General features: G+C 38.0%; 1 protein-coding gene across 14 annotated transcripts in view; it reads left to right on the top strand.

The window, feature by feature from the left end:
• Window positions 1–25510, top strand: part of Cep350 (centrosomal protein 350) — a 143588-nt gene that overhangs the window by 89888 nt on the left and 28190 nt on the right. For 10 of the 14 annotated variants that reach the window (XM_042258348.2, XM_042258346.2, XM_076547656.1 and 7 more), the window contains 7 exons: window positions 31–118; window positions 5028–5174; window positions 7531–7688; window positions 15749–15871; window positions 16935–17134; window positions 19324–19532; window positions 23396–23540. In XM_042258348.2, coding sequence (XP_042114282.2) covers window positions 31–118; window positions 5028–5174; window positions 7531–7688; window positions 15749–15871; window positions 16935–17134; window positions 19324–19532; window positions 23396–23540 — 1070 coding nt within the window. The remainder of the gene's footprint in view (window positions 1–30; window positions 119–5027; window positions 5175–7530; window positions 7689–15748; window positions 15872–16934; window positions 17135–19323; window positions 19533–23395; window positions 23541–25510) is intronic. The other 4 variants (XM_042258352.2, XM_042258353.2, XM_076547658.1 and 1 more) reach the window with 1 other exon arrangement.

Raw genomic sequence — 25510 nt, 5'->3', positions numbered from 1 at the left:
TTTGTATCAATGAAAGAATATTCCTTGTAGGCATCTACGAGACAAAGGAGAGGATGATAAGATGCCCCCACTCCGGAAGAAACAGCGCGGTTTGCTTTTAAGACTGCAGCAAGAAAAGGTGTGTGGGAACAATACCTGTGTGACATAATTTGTGACAAGGGAAGTTTGTAGACTGTATTACTTTGTCTAATCACATTTTGTTATTATCACTGTCAGTGATATTTATTTGATATTACTGTTTATGCCTGTAGTACACTAATTATAGGCATTTCTTACTGGCTTCACCTATTTCTCTTATTTTAAAACTGTCTATTCCTAACTTACTAGACAGTAAATCTGCCTTCATATGCTACAGAGAATAAAATAGTCCTTTAAAATGCAAATTTTAAAAGTTAAAATATGTGCAGAAGAGTAGATGTGGTTTAATATTTAGTCATTGTTTCCTTAAAAATTTTTCATAACATTAATTACATATTGACTAGTTTTTTGGCTTAGAGACTTAGAAAGACCTCAGCTTTGAATTCTGGAGAGGCAGCATAGTACATGATGATTAAGAACTCAGATTCTGGCGTCAGATTGCCTAGACTAACATGATTTGAGTTATATAATACATTATTACTTAAGTACTGTCAAAAAAAAAGAAAAAGGTCACCCAGGAAATGTCATCAGTGATTATATTACTTATTCATAGGAAATGTGTTAATCAGCTGTCTGTTGCCATCATAAAATACACAAGGTAAAGAAAAGGGTTTATTTTGATTATATTTGAGAGGTTTCAGTACATGGTAGGTTGGTTGCTTTGGGGCCTATAGTTAGGCAGTGTATCGTGGCAAGATCATAAGGGTGAGGGATGGGAAGCTCTTGGCAGCTAGGAAGTAGGAGAGAGAGAAGGGACTAGGCATCACCCCAATCTAAGTTTCTCTTGAGTATACCACCACCTAATCACTCAGCAAACTGGAGACTAGCCTTCTAATACATGGCCTTTAGGAGACACTTAGTGATAGAGGGAGATTTGCATCCCTTCCCTCTCCTGGATTCACTAGAAAAGTCATTGAGTGAGTTTATACATTATTTGCTTCAGAAATTCAAGCATAAACCAGTGCCCTAGCACAAATAGGGGACATCAGATTACATTGATGGTCAAATTCTTTGCTTTCATGTACATACAGTTTTTAAAAAAGCAAGTTTTGATTAATAAAGCCCTAATTAAGTGATAAAATGATAATCTTATGATTGTGACCCCTGCATATATGTGTTTTCATATTGTGTTTAACAGAAATGTGAAGCCCACAGTTAGGCCCTGTTTTGGCTATGTCTACAGTGATTAATACAAGAAAAAGTATTTGTGCAGTTATTTGAATTGGAAATTGAACTGGCCACATAGTTTTGTCTTTTTTAATTGGGTGTTCCTTTAGATTCCTAAAATTAACATGCCAAGTAATAGATTTCATTGTGACATTTTTGTACACCTTTATCATTATACTTCATTCATAGTCACCCTCCACAGTTCTCCTTGTGCCCACCCCCACTGCCTCTTGCTGTCCCCTGTTCCCCACAAATAGTCTCTTTCCTTTGTCTTCATGCCACGTATATTCTATCATTTCCTGTTCGCACCTCCCATTACACTTTTTCTTCACTCTTTTAACCTCTTTTCTACTTTCATGTCACGCGTGCGTGCGTGTGTGTGCGCGCGCGCACATGAACATGCAAACTTAAATCCAGATTCTGCATATGAGTCAGACTGTAATAATTTGGCTTATTTTACTTACCATAATAATTCTAGTTTCCACCTATTTTCCTTCAAATATCATAATTTCATTCTTTACAGTTAAATCAACTACCCTGGTGTATATGTCCTACATTTTCTTTATTCGTTCATATATTGGTGGATCTGTGGGCTGGTTCCATATCTTAGCTATTGCAAATAGTGCAACAGTAAACACAGGTGTGCAAATATCTTTGTAGTATGATGACTTGCAATCCTGTTCATATGCTGACTTATGATCTTGTTCGGACATGCCCAGAGTGATATAACTGGGTTATATAACATTTCTATGTTTGCTTAAAGAAACTCCATACTGATTTCCATAGTGACTACACCAGTTTACATTCCTAACAGTGATGTAATGGTTTCTCCTCTGTGTACTCGTCAGTGTTTCTTGTCCTTTGTTCTCTTGATGATAATCATTCTGATTGAGGTTAGATGGAGTCTAACTGTTCTTTTAATTTGCATTTCCTTACTGTAAACTAGCCACACAACCCCACTCCGGAATACCGCTTTTACTTGAAAGAACTATTGACAGGCAAACTCTGTTTGTTCGTATCCTCAGCAGTTAGGAGCACTAACTCCTCTTGTAGAGGACCTAGGTTCAGTTCCCACCACCCACATGGCAAGTCACAGTCATCAGTAACTCTAGAACCAGGGGCCCATACCCATTTCTGGCCTTTGGCATTCTAAACAAGGGATACATAGACATACATACGGGCAAAACAGCCATGCACATAAACTAAAACTAACTCTTAAAGAGTACGGTATGACTTCAAAGAAAACAATTGATGGTCTTTGTTATCCCTGAAGATCAAGTTTTTTTTTTTTGTTTTTTTTTTTTGTTTTTCGAGACAGGGTTTCTCTGTGTAGCTTTGCGCCTTTCCTGGAACTCGCTTTTGGAGACCAGCCTGGCCTCGAACTCACAGAGATCTGCCTGGCTCTGCCTCCCGAGTGCTGGGATTAAAGGCGTGCGCCACCACCGCCCGGTGAAGATAAAGTTTTTAAGAGAAAGATAAAACTTTTATCTGCCACCTACTAAATAATTTTTCTTTTGAGATAAAAATATACTAATTAATGTTTTTATTTTTGTATATGAAATGTGAACATTTAGAATGTGCATTATGCATTAAAATTACATTTTCCAATTGACCAATATATTATATTGAAAAAAAATCAAACTAGACAATAGACTTACAAAACTGCAAATGCCATTGTTGTCATTAACTTTTAAAAATGTATATAGTTACTTTCTTAAAAATATAACAGCGTTATTTTGTACCCAAGAGAGAGTGAGCTTGGAGTAGAACCAATGTTGCCTTTATGTTATAAAAGTAGTTTAGTACTAACAGTTATCTAAAAGGGTCCTAGGGAGCCTAGGACCTTGTGAATATTTGAAATCCTGTACTCCAGAGAAATTTATACCCGTTCACATGGAAACCAAACAAATAACTTCATTGGAGCATTATTGGAATAGGTATTTTATGCCACATTAGAATGTATCAATTAACATGGAGAAGTATCAAAGACAATATCTAGACTGGCATGTAGCTAAGGGGTAGAGTGCTAGCCTAGAATGTATAAGGTCCTGGGTTTGATTCCCTGTAACACATTTGTGTACACACACACACACACACACACACACACACACACACACACACACACACGCGCACGCACACAGGTGGTATCTCAGAAATAAGGGTAAGCAGAACAGAACTGAAAGTATGTGCTTATGATATTATTTGTAAAATGTCTTAAAGCATACAACTAAACAGTCTATTTTTTGGAGGTAGGTACAACTACTTGTGAAAGAATTTTAAAAGAATATGCTAAAAGAATATGTACCAAATACATGATAATGGTTACCTATGAGGTAATACAATGTGGTAGACTAGTTTTCTCTAGTGTTTCATTTCTGTTCTTATTATATATAAGTAAAATTAGGAGAAATATTGAATTTTAACATTGTTTAAAATTTAATTGTATTTATTATTACTATTGTATATGTGTGTGTATATGAGGTCTGTGTGTGCACAAGCACATATATATACCATGGCCTCTGTGTGGAGGTCAGAGGACAACTTTCAAGGGTCTGTGCTCTCTACCCTGAGTTCTAGGGATGAAGTTGAGGTCATCTAGCTTGCAGGACAAGCACTTCTACCCCGAGTCCTCTACCAGAATTTGACAATTATTGACAAGGACTTTTGTAAATCTAGAGCTTTTTCTTGTACTTTGCTGCATTCTTGGAATCCTGAGTCCTGACAATTATACTATTAACTTTTCAGATTGCTAATAATTAAAAAAAGCCTCTCAAACATAATTAAAATAATGAAAGTAACAGATTTTTAGTATCTTTATTGTGCATATCTCATTGGTAAAGTGATTTTTTTATTTATGAAAAAGGATGTTTTTGGTAAGTTTTAACAATTATTAGCAGTGAAATTTATTATCCCCCCCCCCCCCACTAAATTTGCTGCCAACACTATGTGAAGACTGATGGACACAGTGTGGTCCTGAGTGTTTCTGGTAGATTGTAGTGGGTAGTACCCTTTTTGTTTTGTTTTGTTTTGTTTTTGAAAGTAGGTGGGTTTTTGTTGGTTTGTTTTTGTTTTTGAGACAGTCTTTGTAGCCTGTGCTGGTCTGGAATTTGCTATGTAGCCTAAACTGGCCTCAGATTCCTATTCTTCCTGCCTCAGCCTCCCAAGTGCTGGCATTACAGGTATATACCAGCATACCCAGGTTGAAAGCAATTTTAAAACTGTATTGAGAGCAATAGACTGATTCATTATCATTGACTTGCTTTTTCTACTTTTCGGAACCTCTTAGAGACAACTAGTTCATAACATGAACCAGTTAAGGTTAGAGCATTATTTCAGATAGTGAGAAATGTTCGTATTTAAGAATTTAACAGTAGAATTGTAGTTACACTAACTGATTTACTGATGTGCATCTATCAACCAGGTAAATGTACAGATATAGTAACATTGTGGGGAAATGTAAAAGGTATTTAGATTTAGAAAGGACTGGATTTGCCAGCATCTTTAACTGCAGCTACTTAAGCTAAAAGATCATCTTAAATTATTTTAAAATGACAGGGTTATTTTTAATATTTCCCTCCCTTATTATTTTGAATGTTTTGGTATTGCTGTCTAGAAGTACATTATGTCTGTGACCTATGTGATGATTTGATTCTTTTCTGTATGCTCCTTTGAACTTGTCTCCTTCAAATCTTAATCCCTTTTCCTAACTCTTTAAATGTTAGGCAGAAATAAAACGTCTTCAGGAAGCCAATAAAGCAGCTCGGAAGGAAAGGCAACTGATTCTTAAGCAACAGGAAGAAATAGAGAGGATCCGGCAGACCACCATAAAACTGCAGGAGAAGTTGAAGTCTGCAGGGGAGAATAAATTGGTAATTGAAGTGAAATTTTTCTTAATTTATTTTCTGCCTATATTGCCTGCTAATCTTAGCTCACTTTGTATTCTGAAATGATAGGTATGTTTGTTCAGTATGGTGTAATAATAACTAGGCTAAAGTCCTGTGTGCCTGTTGTTGTATACAGTGGGAGAATACCTTCTCGTGGAATGTGCTTATTTTGGAAGGAACACATGATTCTTTAGCTTTACTTCTTTCCTCTTATGAACTGAAGTGGGACAGACTCTTTGGATTTGCTGATCAATCTGTCATTGCTCCTCAAAGTTGAAAAGAGAGACCCCATTGCTCATTGTATGGTACTCATCTCATCTGTCCAGATTTAATTTTGTAATAATATGGGATTCAAAGGAGATATTTAGGCAAGAGCAAAATTTGGATCTATTTTAAGATACTGTGAAGTGTCAGAACTGTGTTGAGAACTCAGGATTTTGTAACTGTAAAGTTTTAAATCTCTAATAGTCTCTATTTTGATTTTTAAAACATTCCCAAGTTAATAGGAAAAATTTAAGTACATTATAATTCATCATTCTGAGTTGTTTGACAGTAAGTATGCAGCAAATTAACACTGATATATTACTATTTAACTTCACGTCTTTTCAGTTTCTCCATTGTCAAAACGGTGTTCTTTAGCAGGGCGGTGGTGGCACACGCCTTTAATCCCAGCACTCGGGAGGCAGAGGCAGGCGGATCTCTGTGAGTTCGAGGCCAGCCTGGGCTACCAAGTGAGTCCCAGGAAAGGCGCAAAACTACACAGAGAAACCCTGTCTCGAAAAACCAAAAAAAAAAAAAAAGAAAGAAAAAAAAAAGGTGTTCTTTATAGGAAATCAATGCTAGTAGCAATCAGTTTTTGTGTCTGTTTTTTCCCCCTCTTTTCTCTAGAATAGTTCCTTGACCTTGCTATATGAGAAGAATACATGCCAGTCATTTTGTAGAACATTCCCTAAACTGGGCTTTGTCTGGTGTTTCCTTGACATTAAGTTCGGGTTGTATATCTGTGGTAGGAGTATCATGTAAGTGATGCTGTATTTTTGTTGCCATCAATAGGTAGGCCTTGATTTTGATTGATCCTGTTGTTGATAATTGTGCCTCAGTTACTTGATTAATATGGTATATACTAAACTTTACCATCTTAATGCGTTAGTTACTTTTCTATTGCTGTGACAAAATACTAACACCACAGAAACTTATAAAAGAAAGCATTCAGTTGGGTTGTCAGTTTCAGAAGGTTAAGAGTCCATTATGGCAGTGCATTGTGGCAGCAAGTAGCAGGCATGTTGACTGGAGCAGCAGAGAACCCACATTTGATCCCAAGCAGGAGGCAGAGAACACTCTAGGAATAGCACCACTCTTTTGAAACCTCAAAGACTACCTGCTGTGACACACCTCCTCCAGCAAGGCCACACCTCCTAATCCTTCCCAAACAGTTCCACCAGCTCTGTAGCTCAAGTTAGCCATGAAGTCTGGCAGTCCTGCCTCGGCCTCCTGAGTGCTGAGATTGTAGGCATACACCACCATACCTGGCTTCAAGTTTGGGTTTTTGCTCCTCAGAAGTAATGTGTTGGTTAAGCCAGTAATTCCTCCATGTTTTCCCTGCAAACTTTTTAAAATCTGTTACCATACTGTTTCCCACAAGAAATTTTAAAAATATATTTTTCTGGTATACTTAAAGTTTATATCTTCTGTTCATTCTTTGTGTATATACGTGTTTTCTGTAGTTGTAGTATCTGCTGTATTCTTTTTATTTTTATTTTGATGCAGTGTTAGGGATTAACCCTTGGGCCTCCCTCTTGCTAAGCAAGCACTCTCCCGCTGCACTACACCACAGCCCTTGCGTTCCTTTAAAGTGGTTCAACTTTTACAAAGCAGAGAGGACGTTGGGGTGCTTGATTATACTGGCAGAACATTTCCAAGTTCTTTGGATTTTCTTATTTTGAGAAAAGGAAAAGAAAAGAAAACTATTATGTGTTTCCTTTTCTCTCTTTCTTTCTGCGGTAAAATATGCATAACATAAAATTTACTTCTCTTTGAGGCAGTCTCACTGTGTATACCAGGCTGGCCTTGAATTTACTATGGGTAGCCCAAACTGGCATCAAACTCCTTATCTTTCTGAATCTGCTTCCTACGTGCTAGGATTATAAGCTTGTACCACCACATCTGGCAGTTTTACTATTCTGTTTTTAATTATGTGATCTATTTCTGTTTTGTAAGTAATTAATATCTTGATTTCAGTTATTATTACAAATGTTGTTTTAAGTTTAAGCATAAATTGCCTGTGTTTAAGATCTCCTTGAGATCTCTTCGAGCCAATGGCATTTTGCTCTGTTGTTTGCAGGGCTCTCATAGTGATGATGATACAAAGGATAATAAGGCAGCTAGTCCTGGTACAACTGGTTTGGAGACCCGGAGTCCTTCTCCAATATCTATTTCCAGCAGTGAAACCAGCAGCATCATGCAGAAACTGAAGAACATGAGAAGCCGCATGGATGAAAAGTAATTTGTTTTTGTGTGTCTCCTAATTACTCTAATCATGTTGAAAGTATCAGTGGGTAATATTTAATATACTTACTTTATCAGATTAGGTTGAGAAAGAAAATATTTTAGCAGAATTACTAGATTACCTAACAGTCAATTAACTATTACTTATAGTTATAAGTAATATAACTTATAGTTCTTACTTATAGAACAGTTTTTCTCATTTTAATACAGTCAGGTTTTTTTTTTATTTAAAGGAAAAAAAACCAAAGTAGTAGTCAGATATATATTCATGATAATATTTTCTCCCTTATTTTATTAAAAGAACAGTTAAGTGTACTGACTTGGGAAAGAGTGATATATCCTGATATCTCGTTGTTGGCTCAGTGACATCTCTCAGACTAATAAGTCAATTTTAGCTTTGTGAGCAGGTGTGAGTTCTTAGCTGAAACCAGAAAGGCTGAGATTCTCTTGGGTTATGGAATGACTTGTCTTTGTTTGTTTTGAGACAGAGCTCACTCTATAGCCCGGGCTGACCTAGATCTCACTTATAGCCCTGGTTGGCCTGAAACGTGTGGAAATCCTCCTGTCTTAGTCTCCAGAGTGCTAGGATTGCAGATGTGAGCCACCATGCCAGTGTTTTGTTATTTTTGCATTCTTCTAAAATGTATGTGTGTGCCACTGAGCTGTGAGCTCCCTGTTTCAGCTAGATCGGCTGGCCAGCAAGTCCTGAGGACCACCTGTCTCTACCCTCCAGCACTGGGGGCGCAGATGCAGGCCACCAGTCCTGGTTTCCATGTAGTGCTGAGAATCCAGAACCGGGTCCTCAAGCTTGTGCAGCACACACTTTACTATGCCATCTTCCTGGCCCCTAAAACAGTTTTTAAGCATTTTTTTCTTTCTTTTATTTTATTTTGAGGCAGTGTTTACCTTGTATCCCTGGCTGGCCTGGGGCTCACTATGTAGACTAGGCTAGCTTCTAACTCACAGAGATCCACCTGCCTCTGCCTCCCAAGTGCTAGGGTTAAAGGAGTGTGCCACCATACCCAGCCCCCTAAAAGGTATTTTTTAAATCTGTGTGTGTGTGTGTGTGTGTGTGTGTGTGTGTGTGTGTGTGTTCGTTCATGTGAGTACAGGCACACACATGCCATCACGCATGTGAAGGACTCAAACAACACTCATCTTCCATCTTGTTTAAGTCTCTTGTTTACCACTGCATGTGCAAGGTAGGTGACCCATAGGTTTCCATGGCTTCTCCTGTCCTCACCTCACTCACATCTTATTGTGGGCATGCTGGGATTATAGACACATGTGATACCAAATCCAGATTTCACATGGATTCTAGGCATTAAACTTGGGTCCTCATGCTTGTATGCAACCCAGTCCAACAAACACACAAAAGAAAGTGTTTTAAAACCTTTAAAATATTTTAGGATGTTCTAGAATATTTTAAAGGTTTTAAAACACTTTCTTTGTGTGTTTGTTGAGGGGGTGACGACAGTGAACCATGGCATGTGTGTGGCAGTCAGAGAATCTATAGGAGTGGGCCATCTCCTTCCTAGCCATCTGAGATACCAAATTAAGGTCATCAGGCTTGGCAGCAGGCACCTTTTCCCAATGAGCCATCTCACATTGCCTCACCCCCCACCCCCCGTTTTTGATACACGATAATTTTATTAGAATTAAAAACCAAAAAACTCTGGGACAGGCAAGAGGTAAATTCCAGCAGCTGTCTGGAGAATGGAGAAGAGAAGGGGAAACAAGGGGCATGCACTTGAAGCTGGCATGGAGGTCAGACACGTGGCTGAGAAGCAGCCACATGGCACTGAGAGGGCTTTAGAGAAAGAGAAAGGATGCCCCAAATGCTAAGAGAAATCCAAAGTGTTAATCACACTTAGAAAACAGATACAGAGAACAAAGGGAGAAGTTACACTTTTCTGAATAATTCTGGGGAGGGGGCAGTCTTATGAAGCTGCTGCACTCCCAGACAGGGATCTTGCTATGCAACTTAACTTGGCCTGGAGCTTCTGTGTAGGACGGGCTGGTCACTAGACCTGATCCTCCTGCCTGGCGTTACAGGTGCTGAATGGGACAACAAGTATATCCCACCACACTCAGTTGTAAGAATTCCTCTTTAAAGAAAACTCTTATTTAGATGTAGTTCAGTTGCACGTAAGCTCTGAGCATATAAAGTGTACTATGTGATTGTTATTCTTTCAATGTTAATTTGATTAAATATGGTTATAAAGTAGCTCCTTGCTCCTGTAAATGTCTATCCCGTATCTACCTTTCTTGAAACATATTAACTATGCGAAGGAAAACAGATTTTTATTGAGAGCCATTTTAAGTTAATACTTTGAACTACAGGAAGAATTTCACTTGTCATTTTGATGTATATGTCATAAATTTATCCTCTAGTTATGGAATAGTGAAACAATTCCAGTGGAGCCCTTGCTTCCCATATTACAAGAAAGCCAGTTCATAATTTTGGACTATTTAAATTGAGTATGGAAATGTCTAAAAAAATAGCCAGATGTGGGTGGCACATACTTGTAATCCCAGTATTAGGGAGGGTGAAGCAACAAAAAAGTTCAAGGTCAGTCTGGGTGCACAGTAAGATCTAGGTCAATCTGGCTTATACTAAAAAAATCCTCAAATAAATACAAGTTCCTTTATGAAGCAAAGTTAGAGCTTATCAAAAGGTTTTAATGAATATTTAAGAATGGGTAAGTGTGTTAAAGAGACAGAAACAAAAAGATGGACTTTTTAGCTTAAGTTACGTGTACCCAAGACAAGGGTCGGTGGAGCCTCTTAAAAGAATCATATTCACATGTATGTAAATTTAAGCATCTCAAAATAACTATACAAATTCCAGTGGCTTAAATTGCTCAAAAGTTTAAGTAAGAATATTTTTATAGACTTATTTTTTAGTTTTGTTTTGGAAACAGGGTCTTACTATGTAGCTCTGGCTGTCCTTGAACTAACTCACTTTGTAGACCAGGCTGGCCTCCAACTCACAGAGATCCACCTGCCTCTGCCTCCCAAGTGCATTAAAGGCTTATGCTACCATGCCTAGCTTGATACACTTAACTTTTATTTCAAGCATTTTTCTTTGGTAAATGAGATGAGATGGTTATTTTTGAGGGACATTAAGATGTTCATGAGCTGCTAAAATAAAAACATAAGTCAAAAAAGGTAGGAATTTTTATGTAAAATAGGTCACAAAGAGGTTTAAATATAAACATAAACTTTATATAAACATAAATATAAAAATATAAACATGATTTATAACCTTGTTGGTAGGATTTTTCTCAATTTTTAGCAGGAATAAGGGATTTCTTTCCATTCCTATGTCCCCTTAATTTTCCCTGCTTAAAACAAAATTTTAAAATTAAAGATAAAGGGCTAGATAATGAATGACTGTAGGGAAGAGTGCATGTTAGTTAAGCCTGAGGACCTGAGTGCTGTGAGAAGCGGACAGGAGAATCGCTGGTGCTTGCTGGCTGATAGCCTAGTTCCAGCTTCATTGAGAGACTCTGTCTCAAGGAAATAAGTCAGAGAGTGTTAGAGATGCCTGGCATCCTCTTCTGGCCTCTGCATACACATTGCCAAACCCTACACACAGACAAAGGTAGTGTAAACTGAGCATTTGAATGCTAAATATATGTGAATATCCCTTGATTATTCATGGGATAGCTTGATAAGAATTTACTGAGCTGGGTATGGTTTTGCATGCCTATTATCCACTTGGGAGATGCTTCCAAAAGGATTAAAAGTTCATAACCAGCCAGGGCTACAAAAGACTCTGTCTCAAATATAGGCAGAGAGTATATAACTCAGTAGTAGAATGTTTATGTAGTACAAGCAAGGCCCTATATTTGATTCCCTAACACTGGGGAGAATTTGTAAAAGACTTTTTTTATGCTTCCTAAATTAGTTACTTTTCTCATTACAGTGACGAAATACCTGATAGAAACAACATGAGGGGAAAGATTTGTTTGGGTTCCCGGTGTCAGAAATTTGAGTTCAGGGTCATAGTAGGCAAGGCTTGTAGCTTTGTCTGAGGTGGCTAGAACATGAGGCAGCTGTTTGCACAGTGACGATCCAGAGGCAGGTATAACCTTCAGAGGTTATCACCGTCTTCTTCTGGGTGGGCTCTAGGCCCTCCAAAAGACCACTGTGATCTAGGGACCAAGCATTGAAAACACAAGCGTGTGGACATTGCACATTCAAACCACCGCAGTCCCTTTCCTAATACCAGTTTTCTCTGACTACATGGAAACATGCTGAATTGTCCAGGGGTCTTTGAAGTTGAAATAATTTTTATTACCTTCCTAGTTTTCATTCTTTTGCTATGATAAATTCCATGGCCCAAAGCAACTTTTGCAGTAAAATGTTTATTTCATCTTATAGCTTATATTCCATCGTAAAGGAAAGTCAGTGCAGGGATTTCAGGCAGGAACCCGGAGGCAGGAACTGATGAAGCAGAGACCATGGAGGAACATGGCTTCTTCTCCATGGCTTCCTCACCTTGCTTTTTTATACAACCCAGGAACACCTACCTGATGGTGTCACTGCTCACAATGGGCTGGGCACTTACACTTCAGTCATCAGTCAAGAAAATGTCATGTTTACTTGCCCTACAGTCTGACGGAGGCATTTGTTGAGGCGCTCTTCTCAGACTCCACTTGTGTCAAGTTGACAAATACTAACCAGCACACTCACTCTTCTGCCTTCTGTATCTTCTTCCAAATGCCTTTGACTGGTGCATGCTGGGAGGAAGACAGTTTCAGGGCAAGTTCTTCATTGCCAGTCTCTGAACATAATTAATAATCCTAATAATGTAACTCACACCTGTAGAGAAAGTGCTAGTCTGTGTATGAGGCTAACTTGTGTCTACTGTGGTAAATTTAGATAGAATAACGGTTTGAAACCCTAGTAACAAGTTTCAGATTGGACTTCACTAACTTTGCCCCCAAATTTGTTAAGTATTTTCATTAGACTTCAAAGTATTAATCATCTATGATTTTTGTGTTATTGCTATCTTTCCTTGTCAACCACTGCAGCAGACTTTTGAGAAATTTGTGAAGGATCATAGTCCTTGAAGCATTCAGCAGCTTTTTGATCTGTCTTAAGCAATGTAGTTATGTTGAGAGTAGGGATGTGGTCAGGTAGCAGTGATAACAAAAGTTTGGATGATAGTCGAGATTTGAGGATGGGCTCGAGTATTTTTGGCATTAGATGTTAAAAATATTACATTCATCCACTAATGTTTTGACCTCTGAAAGAAAGTATTGCAAAAAATAGTTTTAAAATGCCATTTATATTACCAAAGTTTTAGAGTTAGGAATTGTAAGTAACTTCAGCTTGAGTTTTAGTCAGTTCCTACAAATTCATATGACTATTTGATATCTAAGCACTGTTATTTGTGGTGTGATTACAAAGACAGTTCTACTGAGTACATAGATAGCCAAGAGTAGTCATCCTCCCCAGTAAAATTTACATTTGGGGGAAATTTCAAAAGAGATTTTATTTTATGTGCAGAGTGTTTTGCCTGCATGTGTGTATGTGCACCATAGGCTTGCATGGTACCCTTTGAGGCCAGAAGAGGGAGTCAGATAGCCTGGAATTGGTACTCCAGATAATTTTAAGATGCTGCTGAGTTTGGAGAGCATAACTTGGTCCTTAGCAAGAACAGCAAGTGCTCTTAACCACTGATGCATCTCCCCAAGTCCTTGGGAGGAAGTTTTAAATTGTATATTACTGTTCACTGTCAACTTTCTGGATTGGTTTTTATGACATTTTTCTGCAGTGACAATAGTACATTGGGCTACAGTGAAAGAGGTCTGTCTTTAATGTTTCACTGATCATAATGCTCTTGGTAAAATTCATATTTCTAATAGATGACTTTCTTCAACCCTTTACAAAAACTAAGACCTCATTATGTTATCCAAACTGGCCTTAAACTCAAAGCAATTGCATTTCCATCATCTCATACAATTACCTGTTCAACCTCTAGTGTGAAGTACTCTTCCCTTTTATCCTAAGTTTTTCCAGGCTTTAAAGGGCATTTTTGATTATAGATTTATTTATTTGTTTGTTTGTTTGTTTGTTTGTTTGTTTTTTCGAGACAGGGTTTCTCTGTGTAGCTTTGCGCCTTTCCTGGAACTCGCTTTGGAGACCAGGCTGGCCTTGAACTCACAGAGATCCGCCTGCCTCTGCCTCCCGAGTGCTAGGACTAAAGGCGTGCGCCACCACCGCCCGGCCTGATTATATATTTATATTAAATAAGGAAATGTGTTTCTGGGAAGATGTTTCAAGTGTATGATTTCTTATGCTCTTTTTAAACTGTTCATTTTATATTAGCCATTTTTCTTCTTCATTTTTAACAGAGATTTTGAATATATTTGATCTTTATAAATGACAAATGTCAGTTCTTATTCTGATAGAGAAAAATTGTTTTCTCTAAAAGGTTAGAAAAAATATTACCTATACATTTTTAAAAAACTTGTTTTATGTGTTCCAACACTATTTTACTCTCTGTGCTAGGTCAGGCATGCATTTAACAGTTTTACACTTAAAAGGGTGGGTGAGATTTGAATATTATAAATAAATTTTTTAACCTTAACTAAAATGAATTTTATTTTACATAATATTTTGACAATTAGCATCAAAATAAGTGTTGTACATTCATAAAGAATGGCAAGGGATGTTGCAGTTTCTTTTTGAAATTTACAGAAATGCTTTTCCTTAAAGTTCAGTGCAGAAAATCAAGGCAATCCAGATATAAAGACAATGTGTGTGTATGTGTAGATAAATGGAGTGATGAAATGCTATGTGTGGAGGAATAGACATTAAGACAGTCTTCTAGGGGCTGGAAAGATGGCTCAGAGGGTAAGAGCACTGGCAACTCCTCCAGAGGTCTTGAGTTCAATTCCCAGCAACCACATGGTGGCTCACAACCATCTATCTATAATGAGATCTGGTCCCCTCTTCTGTTGTTCAGGCAGAATGCTGTATACATAATAAATAAATCTTAAAAAAAGAAAAAGACAGTGTTTTGTCTAAGACATATATAAGCAAGATGTATGTGCCTTCAAAAAAAAAAAATCCATAGCTGGATTTACATCTAGATTTTCTCCCTTCTGGGACATACTGATATTAACCCTTGCCCTTTCAAGGCAATAGTGAAATGTTGCCTTATCTGCAAGTCACTGTTGTGTGCATGTGAACAGGAGCATGCTCTGTCAAAGAGGGTTAGCCTTTCCAACTGTCACTGGACTTATTTGTCCTTGTATCTATGTATGTAATCTGCTTAGTACTACAAAAGAAGAAAAGTTTCCTCTACCTTTAAAACGTTTAACATATGGAATCTTCTTATCTTTAGCCTTATGATTGAACTGTTCATAACATTCTTTGCTGACAGTATTTATTAAGACTACCTCACTTTATTCAATTATACATCCTGATATTTCAAAGAATGGGTATTGATTTTCCGTATTATTATTTAAGTAACCCTGTGTTAGACTTAACGTAGGATATCTCCAGCATGTTCTGTTAGTAGTTTATGTTGTCAAAGTTAAGATACTACTCTTGTAAATTGGTTTGCTGGATTATATTTTTATCCTCAAGCTAGATCATGATGGTAAGGTTAAATAAAACAAATGCAGTACTTTAGCTTAAAGTACACAGGTACAGGTATAAAAATCAGTTGTTCAAGATTAGTATATGCATAGAGTTGCTGATGCACTAGAGCATGGCCATATTGTTTACTCAGTGTTAAGACTTCTTGAAAATGTATTTAGCCTCATTACTTTCTCATAAACAAAGAAATTTACCTGAAAAATGTAGATGATGGCTAAGCAATGTTGAGAAGACACATTTACTCAGAATTCATTGATAAGATCTGTAAAAGTACATGTGTTTGTGTGTGTCACACAAAAAGATTTGCTTTACTGAGTAGTGTGTAATATTCAGGACGCATATTAAAAGGTCTTCATTCAACTCTTTGCTTTCCCTTTCCCATTCCTCCTGCCTCTTGATCTCTTGATTTTAAACTCTTCCTCCTTATTTTGTAGACACTGCTCTCCTGTTCACTACTTCTTCTCTGTCTTTACGTCTCACCACTGGGCCTCTCTCAGTGTCTGTTTCCCCAACCTCCATCCCAAATTCCAGCTGTATATCTACAACCAGTTGGTCAGGTAACTGCACCTTTTCCAGTGCACTCTTCGATAGAGCATGCTCTGTTCTTTTTGTTTGTTTTGTTTGCTTTTTCTTTTTTCTTTTGTTTGTTTGTTTAACAGCAGCCTGGAGGCCTCTTGTCAAATGTCATATGGACTTTACCCTACTGTTTGCACACTAAGTGACATGATGATTATTTAAGAATGAGGCATCAGCTCCTCTCGGCCTCTTATTGCTTGCTTGTTGGATGTGTGAATTCTTTTTCCTTGGTTAGCTGTCATTACAGATCTAACATCAGTAATAAAAGCAGCCCATTTGTATTAGTCACAACATCTGTTTGTGGACAGTTAATTAGTAGCCTCGCAACTAACCAAAGGTTTTTTTTTTCCCCCTAAATCAATAATTTCTCCCAATCCTTTAGGCCCAAGATAAGATTTAATTTCAGAAATCAGGTTAAATTGACTCAAGGGAGTTAATGAATGCATCTTCTTACTTAGAAAGTCAATAGTTGATATACGTGTGGCATCCAAATGGTGCTTATCATTCCATACACAAAAAAAGACCACCTGACATTGCATTTCTTAGGTAAAAGCAGAGCCCAGATCTGAAAATATAAATCAAAAGGGGATATAATTATTTTGTTTGTTTGTTTGCTTGCATATTTGGGGTTTGTTTTTATATTTGCATTTGGTCTTTATTGTTTTGAGTTTTGTGTGTTTTCTGGTCTGAGCTTTTAGAATAAATTTCTTACATACTCTTTTATGAAAAAGAACCACCTATAAAAATGAGTATGTAAGTCACTTAGTAACAATATCAGTCAAGTTTGTTCAAATCGGCTTTAGATTATTTTTTCTGAGCTTACACTAGTTTCCTTCACTACCCTGACAACCTCCTATAAGGAAACACTAATCTTCTCATATTTAAACAGTAAGTTGGCTCATCGTGCGTCTGTCTTTTCACACTTTTCTCAGGGAGTGAGGGGTGTGAATGCCCTGCTTCTGCACAGCTTGTTGGTGAGGCATGAGTGACAGTGACCTCCGCCTGTGTGTGGGTTTCCTAACCAGTCTTCGCGTGTGACTGCAGGTTTCTGACAAAGCGGGAACAGAAGCTGATGCAGCGTCGGCAGCATGCGGAGGAGCTCCTGGAGTGGAAGCGGCGATTGGACGCAGAGGAAGCGGAAATCCGACAGATGGAAAAACAAGCTCTGGCTGCCTGGGACAAAGAACTGATAAAACCCCAGACTCCCAAGAGAGAGCTGGAGAACCAGAGAACAGAGCAGAAAGGTAATGAGTATGGACTGAAGTGCAGCATCGTGGATTATTTTAGTTCTTTTTCATGGGGATGATTGAAAGTGAAGAGGGCAACGCAGTTACGAATGACGTGCAGCTTTTTAAGAAAATATAAGTAACTTCTTGTCAGTATGAACACGAAGGTTTGTTTTTATATTCAACTTGTCAAAGACATTCAAAAAGGGAAAACCCAAGTGTATAATTCTTTACATTCCACAGAATACAAAAAAGAAATACATTTTTCAATTTACTTTATAATACTAGTATATAACTTCAATGCTAAATCCATAAAAGAATAACATGAAACAGGAAAAAGCTATTCTTCTCTATCCTAAATACTGTGCATGAAAATCTAATAAAGAGGGAAAATTACAAGATCACTTCTGTAGATTCAGAAAAAGACTTAGGATCACATGCATAAACCTCAGATAAAAATACACATGGAGAAGAGCTGTATTTACCCAGCAAAATAGTGTTAATTTAAAACTATACAAAAACCCCGGACTTAAAACAGATAAAATACTTTGTGATAAAACAGAAAACTTTCCCCTGGAAAATGTTTATTAAGCATTGTATGAAGGCTCTAGAAAGTTTAGTAAGGCTTGAAAAACAATTAAAAGCTGTATGGTCTGAGGGGAAGATGCAAATTTTTCATTACTTACAGTTCATAAAGATACGCACATAGAACACCCAGAATTTGGTGCTGGAGAGATGGTGCATTGGGTAAGAGTGCTTGTCTCATAAGCATAAGAACCTAAGCTTGGATCTAAGCACCCATGTAAAAAGCTGGGCAAGCATCCATGTCTGCTTATAATCCCAGAACCGTGGGGGTCAGAGACCTCTGCCAGCTCCAGATTCAGTGAGAGATGCTGCCTCAAAGGAGTAAGGCAGAGAGTGATAGAGGACATCTGACCTTTCCTAGTTTCCACACATGAGTGCACAGGCGTATATAACTGCACATGGATATACACACATACCTCCCCCCTCTCTTTCACACACAATTTGCACTTTATTAGAATAATGAATGAGTTTAGCAAAGTCATTGGTTAGGAAATCCAAAAAATGAAACTCAGTTGTGGCCTGAGATGTAACTCAGATGCTAGAATGTTTGCTTAGAATGCATAAAGCCTTGGGTTCCTCCCCCAGCACCTGGATGTGATGGTATAAGACTGCCTCCAAAGTGGGGGTAGGAAGATCAGAAGTTCAAGGTCACTCTCAGTAAGTTTGAAGCCAGGTTGGGCTGTACGAAACCCTGACTCTAACCAAATCAACAAGCACCCCACTCATTCATGCTCCTGCTTGTGGCCCTGATGATATTAACTGAATCACTTTAAAAGGGGCAGGGCAGGCAGTGCAGTGCAGTGCTGGGCAGTGCTGTGAGAGAGATGGCTCAGTGGTTACGAGTGCTTCCCACCCTCCAAGGACTCAGCTCTGTTGCTAGCACCCATGTCAGGTGTCTCACAGCTGACCTGTAACTCCAGCTTCAAGGGCTCCAGTGCTCTCTTCTGGTGTTCTTGTGCACCCACACAGATATAACACATTCACACAGACACACACGTACACATAAATAAAAATAAATTTTTCTTAAAAAAATTTGGAAAGTAGGAGAACTCATTGGAAAGAGAAAGATGATGAGTGAGAGTAGGAAGAGGACAACAGGAGACAGTAGGTGAGTCTGACACGTTATATACATGGATGAAAATAGAGTGGACTCTATTATGTGCAATTAATAGACTGTGAACAGATAACCCTGTATTTGTGGAAAGTTGACATGACACCGTCAACTTTGCAGACTTACAGAGAAAGAAGGGACTCTCCAATAGTTGTTAATGGGAGGAAACACTGAAGTGTTGGGTCTACACCTGACAATATGAAAGATCTGGACTAGCCAGGTACTAAATTATTTTCTAAAATGAAAGACTGAAGCAGTTTCCACTGCAAAGGGGGTGTGTTTATAAATCATAATTGCTCTGCACCCTCATACTTGGATTGCCAGTCACTGTCACTGGTTATATAGTAAGTGCCTGCTCTCAAATAGTGTCAGCCAAAATTGCTGATGAACAGACTTAGTAGTGCATGTGAAGTATTGTGGTTTTATGCTGGAAACAAGTCTAAAGTGTAACAAGTTTAACTTGTTCATTGACAAAGATTGGACATTTATCATTCTCACCCTGTATTTCCAGGAATAACAAGTGAAGAGGAATCTCCAGTGCCTTCCTACTCTCATCGAAACAGTGAAAATTGTATTACAGAAGAATTAGACAGCCCTTCTGTGCTAGGCATACCTTCTGAGTCTATGGTACAAGCACAGACTGGGAGTCCAGATCACAGTATAATTACTGAGGAAATGGTTTTTTCACAGGAACTGGAATCTACCTCTCCTAGTAAACATGTAAGTTAATGCCTATATATATAGATATAGATATTGTTTGTTTGTTTGAGACAGTGTTTCTCTGTGTGACAGCCCTGGTTGTCCTGGAACTCACTCTAGAGACCTAGCAGGCCTCGATCTGAACTCACAGAGATCCGCCTGCCTTTGCCTCCTGAGTGCTAGGATTAAAGGTGTGTGCCGCCCGGTGCCTGTTTGTATCTTAAAACTCCTTTGGGAAAAAAAAAATCTGTCTTGAAAGTGCTACTGATAGTTATATTATTTCTATTAATGGCAGCATTGATTATCACTATACTTGTAACATACAGGATTTAACATTTGAAGAGGAAAAAAACTTTTAATAAGCTTATATTTGTAAGTATATGAATTTGGCTTTAGTAGCAGTTAAAATTCTACATTAACAAGGCTAATAATATTAAAGAGATAGTGGCTTTAATTAGATTACTATTGCTGTGATGAAACATCGTAACCAGTGAGGAGGAGAGGGTTTATTTTGCTTACACTTCCACATCACTGTTCATCAAGGAAGTCAGGACAGGAACCTGTAGGCAGGAGCTGATGCAGAGGCCATGGAGGAGTGCTGCTTACTGGCTTGCTCCACCTGCTTTCTTTCCAGACCCAGGACCACCAGCCCAGGATGGCACCAAACAGTGAGTTGGACCCTCCTCCATCAATCACTAATTAAGAAAATGCCCTAAAGGCTTCCATGCAGTTTAATCTTATGGAGGTATTTTCTCAGTTGAGGTTTCCTGCTCTCAAATGACTCTAGCTTGTGTCAAGTTGACATAAAACTAGTCAGCACAGATAGAAATTCTAAAGTCAATGAGATGGCTCAGTGGGTAATAAGGGTGTTAGCAGCCAAGTCTGATGACCTGCGTTTCATTCTTAGAACCTTCAAGGTGGAAAGAGAGAACTGACTCCTACAAAATTTCCTCTGACTAGCACACGCGCGCGCGTGCGCGCGCGCGCGCACACACACACACAGCATTGAAGATTATTTGTGGAAACATAAGTTCTTTTGCAAATCCACTTTGTCTTAAAAGCAGTAAGATCTTAAAACATACCAACGTGCCTTTGCTATAATTTAGTTAATAATTACTAATTCATAATCAGAATAAGAGTGTTGATTTTATCACTTTAAAATATCTGATATGAATGGTTTTCAATTACTATACTGGGCATTATTAGAATAACATATTCTGTATTTTTTTTATTCTGTACTTCATAGATAAAAACTCAAACAAATGTGAGTTCGACTTTGTCTCAAAAAAAGGCAAAGAAAGTGGCAAGATAAATTTGGTAAATTGCCCTTAAAAATTGTATTAATGGGGTTGAGGATCTAGCTCAGTGGTAGAGCGCTTGCTAGAAGCCCTGGGTATGGTCCTCAGCTCCAAACAAAACAACAAAAAAAACTCAAGTTAGAAACTTACCTGCTTTTCAAATTGATTTCTCGGAGATTAAGATATTAGCATAGCAATATGAAATACTAACAAATGCAATAGTAAAGCTTCTTTATTGAAAAAAAGTTACTTATGTACTTGTATATGTCTGCATGTGAAAGTCAGAAGACAACTTGTAGGAGGAGTCAGTTCTCTCCTCCTAAACCATGTATGTGGGTTCCAGCAGTTGAATTCAGGTTGTTCTAGGATTGGCAACAAGTGCTTTTATCTGCTGAGCCATCTTACTGGTCCAGTTCAAATCTTCTGTTTAAAAATGTAGATGGTGATATGTGTAATTAGAATTTTGTCTTTAAATTATTATTTTATTTTGTGTGTATGGATGTTTTGCTGGCAGGTATGTCTGCACCATTTGTGTGTGCCTGGCACCCAAGGAAGCCAGAAAAGGACACTGGTTCCTGAACCTGGAGCTACAGATGGTGATGAGCCACTGTGGGTGCTGGGTACTGAACCTAGGTCCTATGCAAGAGCACCCAGTGCTCTTAATCCCTGAACCATCTCTCCAGCTCAGAATCCTCATTTTTAATATGGGTGTGAAGAATTAGTTGTATGATTCCATATTGAAAAGTTAATTAGATTCCTATGTTTAACATTTTTGCACCTGAAAGACTTAGCATAAAAACATTTTGATTGTTAATGCAGAGCTGATTCTACATTATGTTGAAAATACTACATTGCTAATATTCTTTTGCACAGACTTAAAAATGCTTTTAGAGTACAGAAGGCTTCTCATTATCATACTAGTGGTTTTTGAAATTATTGTATGGTAATAATAGGCTTATGGTATAGGTAATTTACTAATAATTCCTGTGGTCTAGAGATCTGTGTAACTGAACTGCATTTTTCAGTTTTATTAACTTCTAAGTCCTATAAATGTATTAGCGTCTACATAGCGTTGTTACAGCTTCATTTTAACACAAAGCTGATTAAATGGGCATTTTTCTTTCTGAAGAAAATGTGTAAAGGAAATTAAAACAAGTGTTGTACTTTTTTTTTTTTTTTTTTTTTTTTTTTTTTTTTTGGTTTTTCGAGACAGGGTTTCTCTGTGTAGCTTTGCGCCTTTCCTGGATCGGGCTCTGTAGACCAGGCTGGCCTTGAACTCACAGAACTAAAGTAGATTTTTATAATTAAAAAGTAGTATTTTATACTTATCAAATACCAGGTAGTATGCTAAGTACCTGACAGGAGTGACCTCACTTAATCCTCACAACTGCCTTAGAGTGTAGGTGACAGTGTAAATCCCTGTTCTGAAGATCAGCAGGTTAAGACCCTCCAGGGGCTGGAGAGGTGGCTCAGTGGTTGAGAGCTCAGTGGTTGCAGAGGGCTCAAGCTTCCTTCCCAGCACCCACATGGTGACTCACACCCGCCTAAAACTCCAGTTCACACGTGTGGTGCACATACATACACAGCAGAACACTCAGACACATGAAGTAAAATAATTGAGTCTAAGGACAATATTTCTCTAAAAGACCTGTCCAAAGTCCTGGGCACAGAAAGTGGTGGGGGCAGTTCAGGTCAGCTGTCCTCACTTCCTTTTGATGACAGGATAGAAACTTTGCCTTTCATGGAAAGTAAAATTGTCCATGTCTTTGTGGACAGTCTCACACCATTTTTTTCTATCCTCTCATAAAAAAAATAGTACATATTTAGTAATTTTTAATTAAGTGGATGAGGAGAGTAAATATCACCAACATATTAGCCATTTGTAATTTACTATAATTTTTAAGCATGTTATTTCATAACTTATTTTCTGTCTTTAAGAAAAATTAGGTTTCTGCCCTACCCCCAACCCTCACCACACCCCCTGCCCCCCAAAACTAAACAAGAAAGGTAAAATTAGCCAGATGTGGTTGTTGATGTCTGTATCCCAGCACTCAGGCACAAGGCAGGGTGATTGCCACAAGTTAGGCCAGTATGGGCTACATAGTGATTTCTAGGCCACCTGAGCTTCAGAGTGAGAACCCAGCTTAAATTATGAGAATATAATGAAACCCAATATTTTATGCTAATCAAGAAATTGAGTTACAGGGATTCAGCGGTTAAGAGCACTGGCTGCTCTTCCCCAGCACCCGTATGTTAGCTCATAACTGCCTATGTTTCTGAGAGTCTGACAGCTTTATACAGACATCCGTGCAGGCAAAACATGAGTGGACATGAAATTAAATAATTTTTAAAAGAAAGAAATTTAGTTAAAGAAGAAAAAGAAAAGGCCTTTAATAGAATTACGAAACTTTTTTAAACCTTTTGTGAAATTATATAAAGTTGTGTTAAAATTCAATATACTCAACTTATTATATAAATTACTAAATTTGATGTTCACTTGGTATAAAAATGTTATAAAATGTATTTTAAATGTAAGTTCACAGTTGTATGACAGAGTAATTCCTTTTTGGTTTTCTGTTTGAACAGTCACCTCCCAAAAGCTGTTTATCTGTGTCAAGGCAAGAGTCTAGCAAAGGAAGTCCTAGGACTGAAGGACATTGTCACCTGCCTGTCAAGTCTCATCAACCCTGTTACAGTTGGTCAGATGAATCACTGTCCATGACACAGTCAGGTAAGGGTGCCGTGAGTTTCTTGTCTTTGTTTTTGAGTTCTCCTTTAAAAACTTTGTCTAACCACATGCTAGTACTCTGTTTTCCTTGTTGCATTTGTGTGGGCTTTTTCTTGCTCAGTGATTATCATTGATAATTATCTCCTTCATTCTACAAATTGTAACTAACTTTATTCTCTTGTGTTAGTGGACATTTATTTCATGAAAACATCTTTCCTCTTTCTGTGTCAGACACCGTCTTTGTGTTTCCACGGCACTCTGTACTTCAGTGTGCCATACTTGTACAGCACAACTGGTAGCTGGCCTTGGCCTGCCGGGTCTGGAATGACCTGGGGAGTGGGTTCTGTGTTTTCTTAACATTGGTAACACCAGTGCCTCATGGGTATTCTTCATTTCATGTGGTGGGTGCTTATTAATTTTTTTCAATGAGTTATTAATAAACCATGAGGATAGAAGGTTGTGGGAAATGATGGCACAAATCTCAAAAGTGCAATGTGGAAAAGTAATAGCTTGTGGATGGCAGTAGGAACAGTGTTTTTCCTACACCTCTTCTGTTCGTGTGTCTGTTGGATGTTATTTTGAAAGACTGAAGAACTTCTGCAAGGCTTCAGGAGTTTTTTGGGAAGCATATCTTAAGGGGAAATGCTGTGTTTATTAGAAATGTGAGGAAAATTAATGCAATATCGAGTATTGCCATATTAACTATAGTGGTAAGCATATATTGCTGTTTAAGGTCATTTGAGTGGATGTTTATTTTATTTTAGTGGAAATGGATCAGTTGTTATGAGAGAAGGTGGACTGAAGAAGTAGCTTAGGGATGCACTTGCCGCAAGTGTGAAGACCTCAGTTCAATTCCTAGAACCCATGTATAAAGGAAACTGGTATAGTGGTGTGTGGTTGTAATGCTGGCCCAGGGGAAGTGGAGAGAGGCAGATCTCTGAGCTTCTTGACCAGCCAGTCTAGCCTGTTTGGCAAGAAACCATGTCTCAGAAAACAAATTGGATGTGCCTGAAGAAAAACACCCAAGGTTGACCCGTGTCCTCTACCATATACAAACACATGCATATGCACCCACACCCATATGAACATACATATACATATTTAAAGGGTAGATGATGTACCATAATTCAGCTGTTTTTCTGGTGGTTATCTAGATTTTCTTAAAATTTTCACAATTGTAAATAATGCTTTAAGAAATATATACAATATTTTTTAAAGCTGATAGATTGATAGTAATAGAATTATCAGGTCAAACAGTTGAAATTATTATCTTTTATGTTTATTTTTGTACAGCTAGTAATACTTGCATAAGTTTGTTTTTCCATGTTCTAGTGCAGACTTACTCTGGTAGAGTACAGTCACTAGACATGAACTGGGTGTATACTTGGAAACCTGGGTTTCTGCTTCGGATCTGTTACTTACTGATAATCTTCAAGTTTGCTTCCCATACTGCATTATCCTTTCCCCTGGAAGCAACAAGGTGATGCCTGAACCAGCTTTGCATGAGTTCTATGTTAAAGATCAGTGATAATATTTGTGATACTTTTATTGCTAAAACTTAAGTAAGAAAAAGTAATTTTAGAAAAATACCTGAGATTTCTGTATTATAGGTGAGATGTAGCTCTTCATGAGGACATTATTATAAACAGTATTTGAGGAAGTGGTTGGTTTTAATGTGGTGGGGTAAGTAACACCTGTGAATGAAAGGGAATCCTGTTAGCAAGTCGGTACAGTCAGTGTGGGAGAGGGAATGAGAAACCCGAGCAAACTAACGTGCCGTTTGCCTCCCTCCGCCTTCCCATCTCCTTCTCGTCTCAAATAATGCTATGGCAGAGCATTCCGTAAAAATAATACTCACCTAGAGAGTTGCTTGGGTTCAAAAAAATGTGTAGAAAGATTACCTGTTGATAAGGACTGAGTGTAGTAATAGATGAAGGCAGATTTATGATGTATTTTCATCATATCAGAGTCCC

The sequence above is a fragment of the Peromyscus maniculatus genome, chromosome 11 (genome assembly GCF_049852395.1).
Source record: "Peromyscus maniculatus bairdii isolate BWxNUB_F1_BW_parent chromosome 11, HU_Pman_BW_mat_3.1, whole genome shotgun sequence".
In the NCBI taxonomy this organism is placed as follows: Eukaryota; Metazoa; Chordata; class Mammalia; order Rodentia; family Cricetidae; genus Peromyscus; species Peromyscus maniculatus.
Note: the sequence above shows the minus strand (reverse complement) of the source record. Positions and strands in the feature narration are given on the sequence as shown.